The 24,108-nt window shown below is 41.4% G+C and overlaps 1 protein-coding gene across 1 annotated transcript in view; it reads right to left on the bottom strand.

The window, feature by feature from the left end:
• Positions 1–24,108, bottom strand: part of GALNTL6 (polypeptide N-acetylgalactosaminyltransferase like 6) — a 2,887,171-nt gene that overhangs the window by 463,930 nt on the left and 2,399,133 nt on the right. The window contains exon 8 of the mRNA XM_077279504.1: positions 3,824–3,931. Within this exon, the coding sequence (XP_077135619.1) occupies positions 3,824–3,931 (108 nt within the window). The remainder of the gene's footprint in view (positions 1–3,823; positions 3,932–24,108) is intronic.

Below are 24,108 nucleotides of genomic sequence, written 5' to 3'. Positions count from 1 at the left end.
AATTCGACAAAGTGGGTTTCCGAAAGACTTCAGTGTGAATAGTACCTTCTAATATCTCCAATTTGACATCAAGAAAATCCAATTTAGTACCCCCAAAATGAGAGGTAAAACTCATGTTCATAGTATTTGCATTCCCCAGGTATTCTACAAACTGTGTGAAAGTGCCACTAGAGCCGTCCCATGCGATAATTATATCGTCCACGTATCTTATAAATAACTTAATGTGTTGTAAAAATAAGTTGCTCATGGAATAGACAAACTTGTCCTCCAGGGCTGCCAGAAAAAGATTAGCCAGGGTACATGCGACTGATGTACCCATGGCAGTCCCTTCCGTTTGGACATACCACGTATCATCAAATGTGAACACATTGTGTTTTAGTACGAACAGTAAGCTGTCACATATAAAATTAATGGTGTTAGTGTCTGTAGGTGTATTTGAAAGGATATCTCTAATAGTTGCCACTGCCATATTTTGTGGAATCCTAGTGTACAGACTTTTGACATCTATTGATGCAAGACTAAAGCTTTCCTGCCATACAAAGCTTTTAACTAGTGTAAAAATTAATTTGTGTCCTTCACATATGATGGAACATCCCCTAGGAGTGGCCGCAATAGCCAGTCCAAGTACCGTGAAAGTGGCTCCATTATGGAGCCGATGCCCGACACGATAGGGTGACCTGGTTGCCTGGCTGTTGACTTGTGCACCTTAGGTACGTTGGTACCAGTATGTTTTCCGGGGAAAATCTGGTATAAGTTTCTCGGCTTGTTTTTTTGATAGTGTCACCCCTTTCGACATATTCTCTTAATAATGTTCTTAAATCATTCTGGAATTTAACAGTTGGATCAGTTTTTAATTTATTGTAAGTTATACTATCTGAGAGTTGTCGTATCGCTTCTGACACATAGTAGTCCCGGAACAGCAAGACAGTGTTGCCCCCCTTATCGTCAGGGCATACCACTGTGTCAGACCACCCCTATATGTCCTTCAAAGCTTGTGTTTCTGCTGGATTCAAATTTGGAGGTGTTGTGAGGTAAATTAAAGCCTCTATGTCCTTAATGACCGAAGATTCAAAGATATCTATTGGATTGCCTGGGGAAACCGGTGGCATGAAGGTAGATCTAACCCCTCCCCTGAATGGTTCCACATGTGTGATCTTGGTGTTGCTAGTTATAACCGGAGAGTCTGCAAGACTTAACAGTAAATGTATGTCATCCTGTATGTCCCCCATGGAGTTATCTGCCACCATGAAACCCAAGGGACCCACAGTGCATGGGACTTCCCCTGGGTGGCCGGTGGCTTCTGTATGTGAAGAAGATTTAAATAATTTATGTAAGTGTATATTTCCTACTGCTTAATATAAACCTATCTTGAATTCTACTAGATTGAAAGGCTCAGGTAAACAATAATTTAGACCTTTAGAAAGGACTGAATAGTGTGCCGAATTAAGAACATGTTCCGTTAGATTGATCACTGAGTTCGGGGGTATCGTTTGTAGGCCATGGGTCTCCATGAGACCTGCTTCCTTTTGCGCTGATTGCTTGATGTTGCGATTTCTCCCCCTCCCCTCGTCTTGTTCTATGTCTAAAAGGATTGTTGTTGATTATTTATAAGATACATGGACGATATATTTATCGTATGGGATGGCTCTAGTGACACTTTCACACAGTTTGTAGAATACCTGGGTAAAGAATAGTAGCAGGAGGGGTTTTAAACAACAATTGCAAGAGCTATACAAGAGGTTCGAAAACCGGGGTTATCCACGCCCAGTATTGGATGCAGCACTGACAAGGGTAGAAAATGCAGACAATGTTGTCTCCCATGAATTTAGTGGTAAAAGAACGGCAAGAAACAAGCAATTTGTTTTTTGCTTTAAATTTGGCCCATTAGACAGTTGCATTAGATCGGTTATAAGAAAAAACTGGCACATCTTAAGTAAAGACAATGACATCCTGGAAAGGGTCGATAGGGGCCCCCTTTTTGCCAGTCGCCACAGTAAAAATATCAAAGATCTGATAGTACACAACCGTTTTCAGAATGATCGCACGAATTGGCTGGAAGCAGGTATACCGAAAGGAAATAATAAATGCGGCCAATGCAATTTTTGCATATTTCACACAACAGGTAACACCATTAAACTGGGTGCTATTGATCATCAGGTGCGGGATTTTATTTCATGTAGGACTACATATGTGGTCTATGCGCTGATATGCCCATGCGGCTTCTACTATATAGGTAAAACTATCTGTCCCCTTTTTATACAAGTCAGAGAGCATTTCAATTCAATTCATACAGGTAGAGGAGTCCCTCGGCTCATAAACCATGTAAGACAATGCCATGAGGGTAATGCAAGGATACTCCGCTTTATAGGCCTGGAAAGAATGACTTTACCCAAATATGGTGGCAATCTGAATAGATTGCTTTTGAGGAGAGAAGCAATATGGATAATGTGCACAAACGCTACAGGACCAATGGGTCTAAATGAAAAAATCGATATGTCCGTATTTTTGTGAATCTACCTTCTATGTTTCAGATGTATTTTGTTTCTCTTTTTTCATGTTTTTCTCATGTTTTTAATGATGCTTATTTGTATGTTTTTATTCACCTTCTGAAGACGGTATTAATTATACCCATGAACCCAGGTGGTGGGAGTTTTTGTCTTACTCTATATAAACCGGCCCTCCCACTTCCTGTGGCTATCAGGATCTGTGGAAGCGCTGCTCGCGCGAAAAAACTGTCATCCTACTTCACTACACGTTCTCCCTGTCTGAACTGCTAGGAACTTTTTATCGGGAAGGTGAGTGCACACCATTTTTTCTACTTTTTCTTACCTTTGTGCAGCTTCCTTGTCTTCTTTCTGATGATACTGGTCCATGAAACTCACAGAAATGAAGCATACTACCCTGGATCTTTTATTCATCTTTTATCATGTTAAAATGAAGGACCAGTTTTATATTTTGATGCAGGATCACACTTGTTAAGGCGCGGGATCCCTATTAAGTCAATAGTGAGGGCTGATAGAGCACTAAATTTTGCCCATAAAAATTAATCTCCCAAGTTCACCATAGCTATGACGGGGTATTATAAATGCAGTGTCTTCAATGTCCAGTGGCCTTGTATAATTCTCGAAAATTGGAAGTTTACACAAATCATTTTTTTTTATTATTTTACTATTTTTTTTGTAAAAATTGAAACCATCTAATAAAACTGACTTTTTTTTATATATGCCTATTTTATTTCCCACCAAAGTAGTTGAATTCTATGGAATGTAATCGATGGCTGACTTACCTCAAGGCTGCAAAGACCTACATAGATGCAGGAAGGCCTAGTTAATTGGAATACTTCATGTCACAGCTCATGTCACAACCAACCAGCGCTTCTATCATAACCAAAATAGGCCAACCTTCCCACAAATAGCTGAAACCTTCAAGGTGTAAGAAGTCAGCTAGAGTTTGTTCATCACTAAAGAGCCGCTAGTATTATCTCCTGTGCTGATTTTACCCATAAAACAATAAAGTTTGAAAAATCACCACAATGACTGGCTACCAAAAGAGAGGAATGGGCAAAAAATGTGTCATTTCCATTGCTGTTGACTGATTTTGGGGGATTATTCTGGCATTATATGGATGTTCTGTAAAAGGGTACATTAAATTCCCAAAGGTGTGAAGTAACAAAGGGAAATTGATGTAATATGATTTAATTCATCAATAAGTTGTAATTGCATTCGGTTATTATCCTGGTTGTCAATAGGACAAAATATGCTTATTTTTCAGTACTTTTAAGCATTACTGTAGTACAATAAAGTTTCAATAGAATTACACTTACTCTTGCAAGGCTTGTCCCTGTTGGAACTTTGTAGGGAACATACTTCCTGTAGATATGGCCCACTCGGGAACAAGGCACATCATACATTTCTCCACCACACATCCATACCTATAAATGAAAAATAAGAATCAGTGTTCTTCTGATGTCAAATGTACTGATTCTGATTTCTTACTAATGAGTTGTTCTTTATTTTTTAATACATAAAGAGGAACCTTTTCACACTACGCTTTAATTTAAAAACATTACTCGAAGCTAAAGTTATCAAACTATTAAGTTCTATGTCATACATAATATTCACAAAGAGATGAGCGACAAAGACATATCAGTTTCTAGGCCTCTCACATGCACATAAAAACTGAGCTTCCAGTGGGACTGCTGTCACTTGTAAGCAGCTCAGCCTGTGCATGTTGATATCACTAGCTTTATTGAAGATCATATTCTCAGAGTGGCTTTTAAGCTCCCCAATTCCCCCCACAGGCTGCAGCTCTGTGTGTAAACACTGGCTATCCAATAACAGTGCCCCTGGCAAGGAACCAGCCCGAGAAGCTTCATCTCAGTAGTGACAGCAGCTTCAGTGAAAGAAAGCAATATGGGATTATTACGCACCGTATATTAAAGAAATGTTGCCACACGATGTTGATACTCAAGAGTTAAATGCTTTTGTGAAACTATTAATACCTTTTATGAAAAATGAAAAAAATTCACACTATAGAAAACAGTCTTGTCCCTAGGGATGAAGAGATTGAAACTATGGTACACTATGGAAATTTTCAGTCTATTATGAACCACTTAAGCTAATGTGCAGTCCCTGGTTAACTAGCGGGACGTTATTTGCCTCCAAGTGATAATGTGACACCAGAGGCAAGCTTTTTGTATCAATTTTATGATGAATAAAATAGAAAAATGTGGTGCACACCTGTTTTACCTATAAACTTGTTTATTTCTTTTTAATTTTATGCTGTTTTCAACCCTTTTTAACAGTAATCACAGTTTAGTAACTGTTGATATTGATAGCTACTGCCCAACATGTTTGCTATAAGATACACCAGAAATTGATATAGATTCAAGTTTGTGGTACGGAATGCTCACAATATGCCAAATTTATTAAGAGAAGTGTAGTACGAAATGTCAGGCTTCATTTGTTTCCAAATGATAAGTATAATGACACAGCAAGTGGTTTCCTAGCATATACTTTATTTTTCAATGGTTGTAGATCAAGAGTAACAAAAATGTTTCAGTACAGAATCTTACTTTATAGAGATCATCTCACATGCTCTCCACAAAGGGGAGAACTGACAAGCACATAGAGTCCTAATAAGAATCTCACAAGCATAAACTAGATCACCTAATAGCCCAACATCAAGATACATAGGCCACTCTTCTGAGGTCCACTTGTAGGTTACAAGCTGCTCTTTGGCCACCACTTTGGAGATAACTATATTCCTGTACTGTTTTTTGCTGGAGAGACATTAATCAAAATGAGATCAGTCCATAACTTGTAGATCTCTCATAACTTCTTCTTTCTACACCAAACTGTGAGTTATTTTTTTATGCTATTTCTTCGTTTTTTTTATTTTTCCAAGTTCACATTTGTGTTTGTGTTTGGACTGCATGTCAGCATAAAAAATAAATATTTTTAAGCAGAAATCACTGATTAGACCAGTTTCTGAATAGAAATTTGTCTTGGCCTGGACATGTAAGCATCCATATCATCTGGTAACGTAAATATTATGTCATAACAGTTAGGGTATGTTTCCACGGTCAGGAATGGCTCAGTATTTGTTCAGGATTTGACGCAGGTAAAATCTGCACCAAATCTGCATCTGAGATCACTAGCGGGTCACCTGCGTTTTTGATGCGTTTTTTTCTTCATACGTTTTTGATGCATTTTTTCATTTCATGCGTTTTGGCTTCTGGGAAGGAAAAAAAAGTGATTTCCTGTTTGCAGATATATTGGGATATGTTCCCACGGTCAGTAAACATTGCGGGTTGGACGCTGCATACATCCGCATTTTTCATTTTTTTTTTCATACCGATTTGTGTGTGTTTTTGTAAACTAAATAAAAAAAAAGAATTGTGATGTAATTTCTTTGTCCAACCTCTTCTTTTATATACTCCATTGAAGAATAATGTTTACACACACAGATAGATAGATCTATAGATATATAATAGATACGATAGATACATGCGATAAATAGATAGATACGATACGATAGATTGATATTATATATAGATATGATAGATCAACAGATAGATAAATCTATCTACCTATAGCTAGATCTATCATATCTATTATCTATCTATCTATCTATCTATCTATCTATCTATCTATCTATCTATCTATCTATCTATTGTATCTATCTATCTATTTACCTAGCTATCATATCTATCTATCGTATCTATCTATCTATCAAATCTATCTATCATATCTATCTTATCTATTATCTATCTATCTATCGATAGGTCTATCTATCGATATATCTATCTATTATATATCTATAGATAGATATATCTATAGATAGCTAGATAGATATATCGATAGATAGATGATAGATATATCGATAGATAGATAGATAGATAGATAGATCGATAGATAATACCAAGCCCGATGTAACACATGCGAGAAACTCGGAAGAGTCTAGCATCTTAATACCCGGTACTGCCGCCGGCACTTGGGAGCGGAGTGTGCGGCTGCATGTATTTCTATGCAACTGAACATTCTGGCCTGAGTGCCAGCGCCAGTGGTGGGTATTGAGGTGCGAGACTCGTGCGAATTTCTCACAAGTGTGACCGCGGCCTTAAATGCAATATCTGTTTAATTTATTTAAAAAAAATGGTGTGGGCTCCCGCTCAATTTTCTGCACCAGAGAGGGAAAGCCAGTGACTACGGGCCAATGTTTATAGCTTGGGAAGGGGTTAATACCCATGGAGCTTCCCAGGCTATGAATATAAGCCCGCAGCTGTATATTTAGCCTTTAATAGCTATTAAAATAGGGGGACCCCCCAATAAAATGACGTGGGGTCCCCCTATAATTTATAGACAGAAAGGCTATGCAGACAGTTGTGGGCTGATATTCATAACCTAAAGAGGGGCCATGACCCCCCTGGCTACAAATACCAGCTCTCAGCTTCCCCAGAAATGGTGCATCTCTATGATGTGCCAATTCCAGCGCTTAGCCTCTCTCTTCCCACTGCCCTGTAGAGGTGGCATATGGGGTAATAAGGGGTTATTGTCACCTTTGTAAGGTTACATTAAGCCGGCTTAATAATGGAGAGGCGTCTTTAAGATACCTACCATTACTAATCCTATAGTTGACAAAGGGTTAATAAAACACACACATGCAGAATAAAGTATTTTAATGAAATAAAACACCATATATTTTTCTCATTTTATGGTATGCTCATTCCTGCGATGCCCTCGTTCTCCTGGAAAAAACAAACAAAACAACAGTATACACCCTGTGTCTGACGCTGACGCTTAATAACGAGTTTACCATGACGAGTCCAGCTCTGCTCCATCTGGATGCCTGACATCCAGACATAGCAGAGCTTGTAGATGACCGCCGGAGATAACTCTCTGGCGATCACCTACACTGCAGTGTTCTCACAATCAGCTGATCAGCTGACCATAAGAACCAACCTAGTGACTGACATAACCCCCGGTCATGTGCACGGCAGTTCTAGCGGTAAGCTACTTCTTGCAGTGTGACAGGTAAGAGATTATTTAAATTAGTAGATATGCGGAGTAATCTTTGTTTACGCAGTTACTGCGCATGTGACTAATCATTAGATGTGGTTTTACCGCATCTAATGATAGTCTAAGGGAAATTTATGGTGCGGCGACGGAGCATCGCCGCATTGTAAACAGACGTGTTGGGTTCTGAAAAGACGCGCCACATGTCCTGATATGCAGGTCTGCCGCCTGCGTCTTTTAACGCAAAGCAGAAATGGAATTTCATGAAATCCCCTCCACTATGCTGTAACATCTGGACACTGAGGGTTTGACGCTGCGACTGTACACAACGTCAAACGCGCAGCGTTTCCTCACCATGGAAACATACCCTTATTGTATCCAGTAGCTTAATTTCTGATTTCAAAATTGCACTGTGTTTTTACCAATACAGATGTTCTGCCCAGTGCTAAAATTCCTATCCTCTCCTGTGGATAAAAAGTTTGGGATTAGAGCAAGTTTCATGCAGCACTGGCATATTTTATCATGCTTTGTTTTGGCTTAGCGAAATTCAGAGTTTCAGAAAACTTCATATGTCAATATTCAGCTTACAGCATTATGTGAGCAGAATGGCTCTTATTTGACGAGTAGCAGGAACTTACACTGAACAATGTGAATCATATCAGGTCAACAAGAGCAGCGCAGAGGGGTCAGAACGCTTGTGTTTTAAGTAGTTTACTTAACACATGAAAACAACTATGTGCAATGGATAAATTGCTTGTAATGTAAAATATGTGATAAAAGCTGAACCAGAAAAAATAAATTAGTGAAATCATAATTCATTGTCTAAAAGCTGTCTAAAATACTAAAGTTATAACCAACAAGAATTATGCATAATTTATAAATAGCATTTATTGTTCATAAGTAAGATCTGCACATATCAGAAGCAGACTGTCTCATGGCCTCTACAACCCAAATGGTAAAGTTAGAGGACACAACGGTCTGATTTTCTACTTTCATTAATCATAATTGTAAGCTTGATCTCTGTCTCTTTTTATCTTTATGTGCCATGAAAAGAGAGTTAAAGCTTTAGGTCAATGAAGCTTTGAAATATGTCATTGGACTCTAGCCGACGTTTCACTACTCATTTTTGAGAAAAGCGGAAAAGAGAAATATTCATTGATATTCATATGAGGGTCGATATATTTAATGTTTATCACTTTTCACTTTCATGGCAATTTCCTGATATATTATGGCAGAAATCATAAGAAATTGAATCAGAATTTTCTGATTGGACAGCTGCAGAATTTGAAAGGTCTTACTTCCTGGTAGCAGTTTCGGACTGCTGGTAAGAGGTTAAGTAAACCCTATGGGCAAAATGGAAACAATGGGGCTGAATTACTATTAAGAGCACATTTTCTGTTTGACCGAAAAAGCTCCAAATTTTGTTGCATTTTGGGGCAAATTGTTGCATTTTGTTTTAGATCTACATATTCTCCCCCGGATGAAGGCTATAGCACTGAAACGCGCGTTGGGGACGGTGGGCATCGCAGGGCTCCAGGCACTCTCAAGTAAACATTATGATCGTATGATCGGATCCAGATACTCTTTGGTTAATGGTCTCTAGATGTGGTGCACAGCCCTTTTGGAGTTTGCTTGCTCTGGTATATATGTTTCTATTTTAGACCCTATACTACTATTAATATTGGGCACATATTAACTATGGAGCAATTTATTTAATCTCTAATTCTTATACACCTGTTGGTGCCTGGTGCTTATTGTGATCCCATCCACTTTTGGCTTACCTCTGTCACATCCCTGTATTTTATGTATTTGTTTACAAGTTTTGATACCTTTCTATTTATTGATTCTTGGTGGTGCTTGTTCTCTATTTGAGTTTCATATTTATTTGGCACTGAATCCATCCTTTTCTATTCCACTTATTCATTTTGGTCTTTTGTGGATATAGGCCTTGTGTGTATAGTTGTATATTATCTGTTTTAACTGTGTAGCACCCAACGTAAAAACGAGATATTGATGCAAAGGGACATGGTTTAAAATGTATTAAAGGGCACCATAATATTTGCATACAAAATTGGTTTAAAATGAAATCCTTCAGAAAAAGCCACTGATTCTTTGGTGCATCACCAGACATCGAGTGTAATCATTAATTCCATGTGCACATTTCATTGGCTGTTACATGAGGATGGCATTGTAATTAGCTATAAACTGAATATTAAGCATTACTAATTCAAAAATCAGATAACTTTTTGGCCATTCTCTTGCAGGAAAAAAATTATAAATTATAGGTCACAATTGATGTGTCCAGAACATACCTGGGCTCTGGACAATAATTTCTGACCGAAATACATCAGAATCAGATGCCATTTGTGAGACCTGCATGTTTTTCCATTAGCTATAATGTATCATTGCTAGAGATGAGTGGATTGATGTGCTGGACATTGACTTTGAGTTGAATGTTCTGAAATTTAAGGGCCCTGCAAATTTAAGCAATTTGTAATTCGATTCACCAAGATCACAAAATATGCATTGCTCCATTTCAAGCATTGCTGAAAACTACAGCAGCCAGAGAGCGTGGCCTTCCCCATGATTCCTTACTACGCTATGACATCATATGGTCTAGTCCAGCCAATCAATAGGTGCTATTACAACCATTATAAAAGATGTGGACCAGCCAAGCAGCACTATTTTAGGATTTTATAGCCTAGACATAGGAGAAAAGAGCTCTTCTTATTTCAAAAGTTTATAGAATTAAGACCTAAATCTGATTGTGATATATTTCTGTTGAAGCACATTTAAAATGGGAATAGTGTTTTCAGTCTGTGAATAATAATCCAAATATTTAACTGATATAAGGGAAGTTCTGGAGTTTGTGTGATTTTGAATTTATATGACTTGTGATATACTGCTGTAATAGCACCATAATAGCAGCATTTTATAAATTCTTCACACATTTCAAACAAGGGGGGCATTTTTACACCCCTGTGTCCTAATTTAGATACTAAAGAAAATCCTGAAACCATGGTTAACGTGCCACAGATGTGCTTCCTGGTAGGGCCGGTGTAAGCACCTAGTGCACCCGGGCAAGTACCAGGGTCTTGAGCAGGTATAGGGCCCACTCACTGTCGGGGACACTAGCATGCTATGGAAACCCAGTGTCAGTGTCTATAAGTGGGCTACCTCAACTTGCTCAGAGCGCCGGTACTTGCAATACTTACCTCTCCCCATGACTCTGCACCTTTTCAGGTCAGAGGGGCTAAATGACATAACTACACCACAACCTCTGCTCTGAACAGTCACATTGAAGAGAGCTAGAAGACGGGATCACTGAGGAGCAGAGCTGCGGCCAGTGAGGAGAGGTATTTGATTTTTTTATGTTTGGAGCAATATATGGAGCTTATTCTGTATGGAGCAATAAGTGGGGCACATTCTATATAGAGGACTATTTGTGGCCTATTATTTTGTATGAAGTATTATATGGGGCTCATTATGTATGGAGCATATAAGGGGACCACTTTTCTGCATGGCAAAGTATATGGGGTCCATTATTGTGTATACTGCATTATATGGCATCCATTATCCTGTATGGAACAATATATGTAGTCCATTATTCTGTATGGAGCATTATATGAGGTTCATCATACTGTATTGAGCATTATATGAAGCTCATTTTACTATATGGAGCAATATATGGGCTTATTATTATGTTTGAAGAATTATATGGGGTTCTTTATCCTGTATGGAGCAATATATGGGTCCCATTATATTGTATGGATCAATATATGGTGCTAATTATTCTGTATGGAGCATTATATTGGGCTCATTATACTGTATGTAGGACTATATGGGGTCCATTATTATGTATGGAGAAATATGTGGGGCTCATTTTACTGTATGGAGCATTATATGGGGTCCATTATTCTGTATGAAGCAATATATGGGGCGCATTATTCTGTATGGACCAATATATGGGGCTAATTATACTGTATGGATTCCTTTGTGCTGTCCGGTTTCTGAGCTATTGTAGAATTTACAATAGATATAATTCATGTAGAGTAAGAAGTAAGAGAAATCTTTGGCATTGTATTATACCTATATTTCTCTGCCGTATTTGTGCATCATGAATCGTGATATGTGTTAAAGGGGCCCACTGACATGCTTTCGCCTGGGGCCCATCAAAATCTGGAGCCGGCCCTGCTTCCTGGCTTGTTACATGGACTAGCTATTATTTTATCATTTTTTTTCTCAAAAGACAAACATGAGTTCTGAACATTCCGGAAAATTAACTGTCTACCCCACAAAGTGTGTATGCTGTAAAAAAAATAGGGTTTTTTGCACACATTCTTATTGTCCAATATTACACCCATGCAAGTTACGCCTGGTTGATGACCATTTTCCCTGGCCAGGTAAGCTGATGTCATTTGGACACTAATAAGACTATGTTAGCATTTAAGAGCTTAAAAGGGGTTCAATATTGTCCTATGAGACCTCCAATTGTTATACACATCTTTTCCAGGCAATTAAGGCTTTTCAGCATTTGAGATTCTTCATTGCAAAGCAAATATATGGACCAAATTTGGTGAAGCTGGTGAACTAAAATTTCAAAAGATCTGCTTTACTATGATTACTTCTCACTGCAATTGGAATAATGATACATAAACAGTAGCAAATAAAGGATACCGTAATTTGGTTTCTATGGCTAATATTTGCTCTATATGAACACAGTAAACAATTATTTTACAAGGACAGTTAGACTAATAAATTATGTTTTATATTATCTATACAATATTTGTAATAAATTCTGGAGAATTCATGTAATGAAAATACTTGGAAAATGTGTTTAAAATATAACAATCAATATGTCAGGCTATGTGTCGTTTTCAGAAGTTACTGCTACAATTACTGGTTCAGTAAAGCTTCAATGGTAGGCATCCGTAGCCTCTATAGTGGAGCACAGAGTGGTGTTACAAGCCTGTATAGCTACAGAGGGAGTAATGTGAAGAAATTTAATTAAACACGATCCACAAAGTACATAGATTCCAAAGCTGCTCTGCCCTTGATAGAATTTGGAAGGCAAGAGCACCATGACTAAATGTGATACTTGTATGTGCATGGGCTTTCAAAAATAAATAGTCTATTGCCATTACTGTTAGGTCAACATCATTAAACATTCCGGTATGCCTCACTTCTAACTCAGCTCTCAGTAAAACAACCATAGATAGTTCAGAGTAAGAGGAAGGATAACAAATGCAAACAGACTTTTAATTAAGACGGATAACAGAATGCTAACAAGTCTGTTTACTTAACAGTCTTGTCACATTAGAACAAATATTATTAAAATATAATAATTAACACATGTAGATGATTGTCAAGATTTATGAACTCATCTTTTTATCTTATTTTCTGATGTGTTCAAAAATCATTTAGTGATTCCTTAAAGAGAAATTATTGCTCCATTACAAGTAATGTTAATTAAATGGAGATTGATAAGAAAACTATCATCCACATATCCCTGAAATAGAAATTTCAATTCAGCTAGAAACCTTTGTAGGGGCATAAATAATTATTTGTCAAAAGTCATTTTTATGCACTATGCTTGATTTACAAAAAATTTTTTTTGGGTCCGTTGCTACCACTAGGGTTGTTACCCTGCTTACTTGGAAAAAATGTCAGAGAATCTGTAAACATGTAATTTAGAATGAATTGTATTATTATTGCCCATACTATGCACTAGTGCAGGGCCATACTGGCCATCTGGAAAGTCGAGCAAATGCCAGAAGGGTCTGTCTTTTCATGGGCTGCCTTGTCTGTTACATTCTTAACAGAAACAGTGTTCTCACACTGTTAAGAGTTGTGATGAAGCACAAAGTCGCTGACTCTGTCACTTACCCCAGCAGGGCATGGGTATCATTAGAAATATTGGTCTTGTAGAAAATCTTCCTTTCCTCTATCCAGGGTAATATTAGTAATATATCCCATCTGGTGCTCGGGGGCGGGGACAGCATGGGTCTGTGTGATTTCAAACACCAGGGCTGAATTTCAGCCCCAGTCCGTAACTGCACTAGTGTATAGAACAACTCCTGTAAGCATCAGCACCCATGTTTTACTACACAGAAGGCATTTTATTGTCATACATATACACTCCCTGACAGAAGTTATGTCGCTTATCCATGTTATGTAAATAAAAGCTTATAACCTGACGTTAAATTCATCCATTGGTTGTATCAATTATTCTTTTGACAGCTGAAACCCTTCAAAATGTGGTTTAGGTTAAGAAAATAAATTGGCATCAATGCAGAAATATTGATCAGTTAATAGACACAGAATGGTCAGATTTTAGCTAGACAAAAATTTTGTCGCACACAGAAAGTAATGTGATATTCAAACAAATAATTAACTTAAAATACAAATATATGTTGCATAACATTGGTGCATGAAGTTGTGGTGCTATTAGAGTCATATATAATATTTTGTGTAACTTCCATGAGCTTGAAGGACTGCATCCATGCGGTTCAACAATGATTCATACAATTTATTAATGAAGTCATCAGGAATAGCAAAGAATGCAGTCTTACATGCCTCCCAGAAGTTCATCTAGATTCTTTGGTTTTGTCTTCCAAACTTCCTCTTTCATCCTACCCCAAACATGCTCAATGGTGTTGATGTCTGGTGACTAGGCTGGCCAGTCCTTGAGCACCTTGATCTTTTTTGCCTGGAGGAACTTTGTTGTAGAGATGGATGTATGAGATGGAGCACCATCCTGCTGCAGAATTTGACCCCTTTTATGATTTGGAATATAAGAGGTAGCTAATACTTCTTGATATTTTAGGCTATTGATATCGCCTTCCACCTTGCAAATGTTTTGCACACTCCCATACTGAATGTAACCTCAGACCATGATCTTTCCACCACCAAATGTTATTGTTTTCTGGGTATATTTTGGATCCATACGGGTTCCAGTAGGTCTCCTGCAGTATTTGCGGTGGCTGTGGTGTAATTCTACTGAAGATTCATCATAGAAATCCACCTTCTGCCACTTTTCCAGCATCCATCTGTTTAGCAGGCTGTGGGACTTTACAAATGCCACACTTTTTTCATTTGCCTTCTGTTTAGTGCTGGCTTCTGGGCACTGATTCGACCATGGAGGCCATTTGGAGACAGATTCCTACAAACTGTTCTAGTTGACACAGGTACTTAAGGTGACCAGGTCTGTTGGAGCTCTGCTGCAGTGGAAGAGGGGCTTGCTTTGGATTTTCTAACCAACAAACGTTCTTTCTGAGCAGTTGTCTTGCAGGGTCTGCCGGACTTGGACTTGTCAAACACATGTACAGTCTCTTCAAATCTTTTTTTAATTCTTTGTACTTAACACTGAGACAGATTAAAGTTGCCAGCCACCTCTGCAGTGGATCTGGTCTTCAGCCTCTTCATACAGTAATCCAGGCTTTGGTCGTAGGGTGGATTTTTGGCATGTTGTCAGATCTCAAGTTGCAGTTCAAGTGAAGGTCTGGGGTGCTGGATTTCTTTTTATACACACACACTAATTAACCAATAATTTACTGAGCACAGGTGAGGATGTAAACTAGGATTGGGTGCATTAAATGACCAGGCGACAAAACTTTTGTCTTGCCAAAATCTGACCATTCTGTGTCCATTAACTGATCAATATTTCTGCATTGATGCCAACCTATTTTCTTAACCTAAACCACATTTTGGTGGGTTTCAGCTTTCAAAAGAATAATTTATTCAATCAATGGATGAAATTAACACCAGGTTATAAGTTTTTATTTATATAACATGGATAAGCGACATAACTTCTGTCATGGAGTGTATAGCTTGAACTTAATTGTTCTTGCAACCTTTTTTGTGGTAGGATGGACGCTAACAACTTCTCATAGGACTTGACATAGAAAAAGAAACTATAAACCAATTGTACATATATCTAGGGCAGCAAAAAGCCCTGGAACATTGTATTACTAGTTACTATCTGGCCCCACATTACAGCTTCACTACACAATACCATTAATTCACCAACATGACTTATACTTATGTGCAAAATATCAAACAAACTCTTTTGGAATAGAGGCTCATAAAGCATGATAATAACCAAGGACTTAAAAGGGTTGTCCAGGTTATTAATAGTTACAATCTATTCTTAGAGGAGGTGCAGTCTGTCATCAATTCTCTCTTCCAAGAGAACCAGGGCGATTATGCAAATTCACTGTGATCAAACTCTGATCAGCGTGTCAGCATAGTGTAACACAATTCTCTCAGATGAATAGAACATGGAGAACAAAATTTCTTGAGCTTATTCATTGTGGCAGTGGGCAGAAATCATACTGCACGCAGTTGTCATCCGAGTGCAGTCTGATGATTTCAACGCACTCATTGACTTACATGGCCTAGTGTGATCCAAACATGAGATGAAACTATGATTTTTTTTCTCAGACTGGCTTGGTCCAGAGAAAGAAATCAGACATGTGTGCAGTCCCTTAGAATAACATTAGTCTGGCACGCACTCGGACAGATAATATGGTGGTGGGCACCTAGCCTTAGAATAGGTCATCAATGTAAGATCAAATGAATAAGAGCTGAGCTGCAGTTTTCAGTAGCAACTACACAGTGAATGAAGTTATGCTGTTCTGCTCCATTCAATGGTCCATGTCTACATGCTGTTGTAGCTAACAACATATAATCTTTGGGGGTGCTGGGAGTCGGAACCCTCCAACTTTGATACTGACGACCTATCCTGAATAGAGTTCCTCAAAATCTGCTCAAATAACTTTTATAAGTATTGTATTCCCGGTGTGGTTCAGTCCCTTTAAAGGCAACCTGTCTGCCATTAACCTGCAGATATGAACTTAATCTGCAGGTTAATAGTGTTACTAACCTGCCCAGTGCCCGCGCTTAGTCAAATGCTGCTGGGAGAAAATTAACTATTCTCTACAGCAACATTTGGTTTCATTCATGGGGCAGTGAGGGTTCAATCACTGCTCTAAGAATACATAGCGGCTATTTGTAACTACGCCCCCAGGCCTGACTTTCAGCCAGTCCCAATGCAAAGTCAGTGTCAGATGGGAACGCGGTGTCCGCCGCTTGTTCCAGGGCCCTGGAACAGGCGGCGGACACCGCGTTCCCATCTGGCAGGTGACACCGCTACCCACCACTGATAGTGGGGATATCAAATTGGTCCATAACACAGATCCTAGAGATACATAAAGAAACATAGGGTCCCAACACTTCATAGGCACATAAAGCCAACCTCGCCGTTAACAAACAAATTTGGACCTAAATCCTCACACTCTACAGGGGATCAAGGTTGGACCATTATATTGAGTCACCCCTGACCAATACTAAGCTATAGGTTTCACTTTAGGATCCTCTTAAATCCATGGTGTGAGCTGCATACCCTTTACCAATTTTTTTTCATGTACTGCAGTGAGTGTACTGAGGAAGGTCAGCTGTATTGACCGAAACGTTTACCAGTTACTGCTAGTGTTGAGCATTCCGATACCGCAAGTATCGGGTATTGGCCGATATTTGCGGTATCGAAATTCCGATACCGAGTTCCGATATTTTTGTGATATCGGAAATCGGAATCGGAAGTTCCCAGTGTATGGTTCCCAGGGTCTGGAGGAGAGGAGACTCTCCTTCAGGCCCTGGGATCCATATTCATGTAAAAAATAAAGAATAAAAATAAAAAATATGGATATACTCACCCCTCCGACGGAGCCTGGACCTTAGACGTGCAACCGGCAGCTTCCGTTCCTAAGAATGAGCGAGTGAAGGACCTGCGATGACGTCGCGGCTTGTGATTGGTCGCGTGGGCGGTCACATGAGCGGTCACGCGACCAATCACAAGCTTCGACGTCATCACAGGTCTTTCACTCGCTCATTCTTAGGAACGGAGGCTGCCGGTTACAGCGGTTACTACCAGGGCGCGTCAGAGGGTGAGTATATCCCTATTTTTTATTTTTATTCTTTATTTTACACATGAATATGGATCCCAGGGCCTGAAGGAGAATTTCCTCTCCTTCAGACCCTGGGAACCATCCAGGATACCTTCCGATACTTGTGTCCCATTGACTTGTATTGGTATCGGGTATCGGTATCGGCGATATCCGATATTTTTCCGATATCGGCCGATACCATCCGATACCGATACTTTCAAATATCGGAAGGTATCGCTCAACACTAGTTACTGCCAATAAAAGTTATTTCATTCCACAAGTTGAGTGCCAAAATTTATTATATCATTATTCTGGTGTGGGAACCTTCTTTTGAGCACCACTACAACCGTGCCGTGTTATACACTAATATATGAATTCGTAATGACATGGAGAATCAAAATGGCAGGTCAGTTTTAGGATTTAGTGAACTTAGCAAAAAAGCCAAGCAAAAAACCAGTGTGGAATTCCACTTTTTTGCAATTTCACCGCACTTGGATTTTTTTCCCGTTTTCTAGTACATGACATGCTAAAACCAATGATGTTCAAAAGTACAGTTCTTCCTACAAAAAATAAGCCCTCACATGGCCATATTGATGGAAAAATAATAAAATTATTGCTCTGGGAAGGAGGGGAGCAAAAAACAAAAATGGAAAAAAAAAAACCCTGGTCATGAAGGGGTTAAACTGTATGTTAGGGGCCTTTGCACAGAGGGAATCTCGAGCCATCTCCGCTGTGGACTCCCATTCTTCTCCAGCCACAGTGGAGCCTGCTCAGCGGAGACATCGGTCCCAGCATCTGGCTCAGCCTGATACGGTGCGGATGGTTGATGCTGCCTTTCCAGGCTCAGCCATTGTAGCAAGTACTGGTCAGCGGCGAGCAGATGTCTCTGGGACTAAGTCTTGCTTTTCCCATTCTGAGCATGCCCAGAGTAAGTCCTCTCATTGGAAGTCGATGGTCACATGCTCAGGTACTACAGCAGCTCCCATTGGTCCTCTAGGAAGGTCCTGAAGTGGCTCAGGTACTGTAGCAGCTCCTATTGGTCCTCTAGGAGATCCGGTATTTGCTGCAGCTATAAATGGTCATGCGCTAGTATCAACTAAGTTATGTGTTCTGCGCCTGTGTGGTCATATGTATGTGGTTTCAGGGTTCGGCTGAAATAAGCCCCTAGAATACCGGCACCTCCAGTGAGGAGTTTTGCGTGTGCTATTCTGACTGCATGACCACTGTTTGCTCTATTTGGAAGCTGTATTCCTCTGTGAGGTTAACAGGGCACAGCGTTCTCTTGTCTTAAGTAACTCTGTGAAGTAACAGAGTTCACTTATACCGCCATATAGTACCGTCAGTTACTAGCAGCGGGTTTTACTCCTGCACTGTGGACCCTGGGTTGTGAACGCACCTACTACTCTATAAATATATATTTGATGCGTTCCGCCAAATCCTTTACTAGCGCCAGGGTCTAGTTAGTAAATGGTGGATAAACAGTAATCTTTGCGGTGCATCCAGCAGCTGGAGGGTAGGTTGGCAGCTCTCGAGTGCTCAACCTTAGCAGTGGATGTTACCGCAGTTGCTGTTCAGGCTGCTAGCGTGGATGCAGCAACCTTGTCCAGTGCCACCACTGTTCCCGACTCTTTTTCGCCTCTCCGCTGCCAGATAAATTTTGTGGAGATAGTAAATCTTGTAGGGGTTTCGTGAGTCAGTGCTCTATACATCTCGAGCTTCTGGCCGCATGTTTCCCCACAGAGAGGGCAAAGGTGGGATTTATAGTGTCTCTCCTGTCGGACAGGGAGTTGGAGTGGGCTATGCCGCTGTGGGAGTGTGGCGATCATGTGGTGCAGAGTGCTCCGCTGTTCCTGAGCACCCTGAAACAGGTCTTTTTAGGACCTCGAGTCACCCATGATACGGCGCTCCAACTGTTGGCATTTACTCAGGGCTCATCCTTGGTCAGCCATTTTGCTGTCCACTTCCATACCCTAGCATCTGAGCTGGAGTGGTTGGATAAAGCCCTTATCCCTATATTTTGGAGGGGGCTGCCTGACCATGTGAAGGACGTTCCCACCACACTGGAGGAGTTAATAACTGTGTCCACTCGTATTGACCTCCGTTTTCACAAGCGGAGGTTAGAGCGAGCCCAGTGTAGGCAAAGGTTTTGGCTGGCTCCCACCTTCGCCAAACCTTTGGAATCTCCAGTCCTGGTCCCTGAGTCACATGAGGCCATGGAAGTGTCATGAGTGGGATCTAAGTCCCGGACTGCTCGTGCACTCACGGTCTGTCATGTTTGCCAGCAGTCAGGACATCTTGCCACTAGATGTCATCAGCGTCTAGTGGTAGTAGGTGGAGGTACACTAGACACGGTGATGTTTGCCTCCAAATTGTCCTTTAAGGGGACAATTACTATAGGCTCATTCTCCCACTCGGTAGAGCTCTGTGTGGATTCTGGGGCGGAGGGCAATTTTATGTCTTCTGCCTTCACCCAATGTCACACAATTACCCTGGTAATGTTAGCTCAACCAGTTACCGTACGAGTGGTGAATGGGTCGGCACTGCCCTCACAGATAACACACCAGACCATCCCTTTTACTCTGTCCATGTCGCCATCTCTTCAGGAGATTATATCTCTGCTCGTCATTCCTGAGGGAATTTATGAGGTCCTGTTAGGGAAACTTTGGCTATGGTACCACTCTCCTCATATTGAGTGGTCCATTTTGGGATGGGGTGTATCTTGTGGGGGTAGATGTCAGAGGGAATGCGTTCAGGTGGCTACTACCGAGGTGTCCACAGATCTATCCTTTCTCCCCAAGCAATATTGGCCCTATGCTGATGTGTTCTCCAAAAGGGCTGCGGAGACCCTTCCGCCTCACTGCCCCTATGACTGTCCTATAGACCTCTTTCCTGGTGCTGATCCTCCCCGGGGGCGAGTCTATCCGTTATCTCTATCTTAGGCAATGTCACAGTACATCCAGGAAAATTTGGCAAGGGGATTCATTAGGAAGTCAGTGTCACCTGCAGGGGCTGGGTTCTTCTTCGTGTAAAAGAAGAACGGGGAACTACATCCATGTATAGACTACAAGGGTCTTAACGCCATCACCATTAAGAATAAATATCTCCTGCCCCTGATATCTGAGCTATTAATAGGCTTTGGAGAGCAAGGGTATTTACTAAACTAGATCTGCTAGGTGTTACAACCTGTTTCGCATCCATGAGGGGGACAAATGGAAGATGGCTTTTAACACAAGGGATGGGCACTAGGGTTGAGCGACTTTTATTTTTATAGGATCGGGTCGGGTTTCACGAAACCCGACTTTCTCAAAAGTCGGGTCGAGTGAAATCGGCCGATCCTATAAAAAAAGTCGGGGTCGGGGTCGGCCGAAACACGAAACCCAATGCAGTGCAATGGGATACTATGGTTCCCAGGGTCTGAAGGAGAGGAAACTCTCCTTCAGGCCCTGGGATCCATATTAATGTGTAAAATAAAGAACTAAAATAAAAAATATTGATATACTCACCTCTCCGACGCAGCCTGGACCTTACCGCTGGTAACCGGCAGCCTTCTTTGCTTAAAATGAGCGCGTTCAGGGCCTTAGATGACGTCACGGCTTGTGATTGGTCGCGGCCGCCCATGTGACCGCCACGCGACCAATCACAGGCCGTGACGTAATTCTCAGGTCCTAAATTCCTAATTCTAGGAATTTAGGACCTGAGAATTACGTCACGGCTTGTGTTGTGAACTCTGTTAGTGGGCTCCCTCTTGTGGTCACAACTGGTATTGTGTGAGTGTTGTCTTTGGGTTCCCTCTGGTGGTTTTGTTTATCTTCCTGCGGATTTGAGGCAGGATCAGCTGTCTCGTTATCCACCAGTGAGGTTTTCTATTTAGCTCAGCTGCAACTTCACTTGTTGCCTGCTGTCAATGTGTTCAGACCTATTCTGATTTCATCTGGCTACGTTTGGTCTCAGTCTTTCCAAGACAAGCTAAGTTTTGCTTTTCAGTTTTGTTCTCTCATCAGTTATCAATATGTGCTTTGTGTATGATGAGTTTAATCCAGCTTGCTAACATGTGATTTCCTGCTTGCTGGTAGCTCTGGGGTTCAGACTTGCTCCCCTCACACCGTTAGCTGGTGTGAGGGGCTCGCGCATTCTCTGAGTGGATTTTAGAGGGTTTTTTACTGACCGCATAGATCCCTTTCTATTTTCTGCTATCTAGTATTAGCGGGCCTCCTTTGCTAAATCTGATTCATCTCTGTGTTTGTATTTTCCCCTTAACTCACCATTATTATCTGTGGGGGGCCTTTCTATATCTTTGGGGATCATTTCCACTGAGGCAAGGGAGGTCTTGCTTTCTCTCTAGGAGTAGTCAGTTTCTCAGGCCGTGACGAGACGTCTAGGATTTTAGGCATGTTCCACGGCTACCTATAGTTGTGTGTGGTTAGGATCAGGTATGCGGTCAGTCCAGTTACCACCACCCCAGAGCTGGTCTATTGTTTAGTACTTAGCAGGTCAGGTTTTCGGATCCTCTGCCACTGGGATCATAACAGGCTTGCGACCAATCACAAGCCGTGACGTCATCTAAGGCCCTGAACGCGCTCATTCTTAGGAAGGAAGGCTGCCGGAAAGAAGCCTAGGGTGAGTATATTCCTATTAGGTATATTCTCACCCTCGGACGCGCCCTGCTTCTTTCCGGCAGCCTTCCTTCTTAAGAATGAGCGCGTTCAGGGCCTTAGATGACGTCACGGCTTGTGATTGGTCGCGGCCGCCCATGTGACCGCCACACGACCAATCACAAGCCGTGACGTAATTCTCAGGTCCTAAATTCCTAGAATTAGGAATTTAGGACCTGAGAATTACGTCACGGCTTGTGATTGGTCGCGTGGCGGTCACATGAGCGGCACGCGACCAATCAGAAGCTGTGACTTCATGGAAGGCCGTAAACGCGCTCATTTTAAGCAAAGAAGGCTGGCGGTTACCAGCGGCGATGTCCAGGGGCCTCCGGAGAGGTGAGTATATCAATATTTTTTACTTTAATTCTTTATTTTACACTTAAATTTGGATTCCGATACCGATTCCCGATATGGAAACATATCGGAACTCGGTATCGGAATTCCGATACCAGATTCAGAAGATCGCCGACCTCATGGCCGACCCCACACAGGGGTCGGGTCGGGTTTCATGAAACCCGACTTTGCCAAAAGTCGGCGACTTCTGAAAATGGCCGACCCGTTTCGCTCAACCCTAATGGGCACTATGAATATCTAGTGATGCCCTTTGGGCTCTGTAATGCCCCAGCCATTTTCCAAGACTTTGTAAATGGTATTTTCCGGGATATGCTTTCTACCTCGGTCGTAGTCTATCTGGATGAGATCCTCATCTACTCTCCAGATATTGACTCTCACCAGAGAGATGTTTGCAAAGTCTTCGACCCCTTATGAGCTAATTCCCTCTATGCCAAGTTGGAGAAATATGTGTCTGAGCAGGAGTCCTTACCTTTCCTGGGCTATATCATCTCCGCCCAGGGATTGGCTATGGATCCTGCCAAACTACAGGCTGTGATGGACTGGCAAGAACCCCATTCTCTTAAAGAAGTGCAGCGCTTTATGGGGTTCATTAACTATTATAGCCAGTTCATTCCCCATTTCTCAACTTTGGTAGCTCCCTTGGTAGCCCTCACCAAGAAGGGAGCAAATCCCAAATTGTGGTCTGAGGAAGTCTCCAAGGCCTTCACTTCTATTAAGTCCCATTTTGCTAGCGCTCCCATCCTACATCGCCCCAATGTAGATAAGCCATTTATAATGAAGGTGGATGCTTCTTCCGTTGGTGTTGGAGCAGTCCTCTTTTAAAAGGATGCTTAAGGACGGAAGCATCCTTGCTTCTTCTTTTCCAAGACCTTCACACCAGCAGAGAGGAATTATTCCATCGGGGACACTGAGTTGCTAGCAATGAAGTTGGCCTTCTCTGAGTAGAAACATCTTTTGGAGGGGGCTCGCTTTCCTTTCCAAGTATTCACAGACCACAAGGATTTGGTTTACCTACAGACAGCCCAGCGGTTAAATTCTCGCCAAGCTTGATGGTCCTTGTTCTTCTCTCGGTTCCATTTTACCCTCCATTTCCTTTCCGGGGAGAAGAACATTCTTGCCGACGCTCTCTCTCGCTCCATTGTATCATCTGAGGAGGAGGAAGAGGAGCCTCGGCTTATTGTCCCTACTGAGAGTCTGAAAACTGTGGCCCCGGTTTCACTAGAGTCTGTGCCTCCAGGCAAGACTTTTGTACCATCCAGTCTGCGTCCGGAGGTTCTCTCTTGGGCTCACTCGTGCAGGGTATGTGGACATTTTGGGTCCAAAAGGACATCTGAGCTACTGGCGAGAACATACTGGTGGCCACATATGGCCCGTGACGTCGCAGACTATGTTCGGGCATTTGTCTCCTGCGCCAAAAACAAGTTGCCTCGTCAATGTGCAGCTGAGTTGCTTTACCCCCTGCCAGTGGTGGACAGGCCCTGGGAGATGGTAAGGATGGATTTTGTGGTGGGCTTACCAAAGTCTCATAGTTGCACCATTATTTGGGTGATCACCAACTATTTTTCCAAAATGGTGCCCTTGGTGCCTCTTCCACGGCTACCTTCTGCACGGGCACTGGCAGCGTTGTTTGTTAAACATATA

Source organism: Ranitomeya variabilis, chromosome 1, assembly GCF_051348905.1.
Source record: "Ranitomeya variabilis isolate aRanVar5 chromosome 1, aRanVar5.hap1, whole genome shotgun sequence".
Classification (NCBI taxonomy): domain Eukaryota; kingdom Metazoa; phylum Chordata; class Amphibia; order Anura; family Dendrobatidae; genus Ranitomeya; species Ranitomeya variabilis.
The sequence above is the reverse complement of the archived record's forward strand: the minus strand, read 5'-3'. Positions and strand labels throughout refer to the sequence as shown.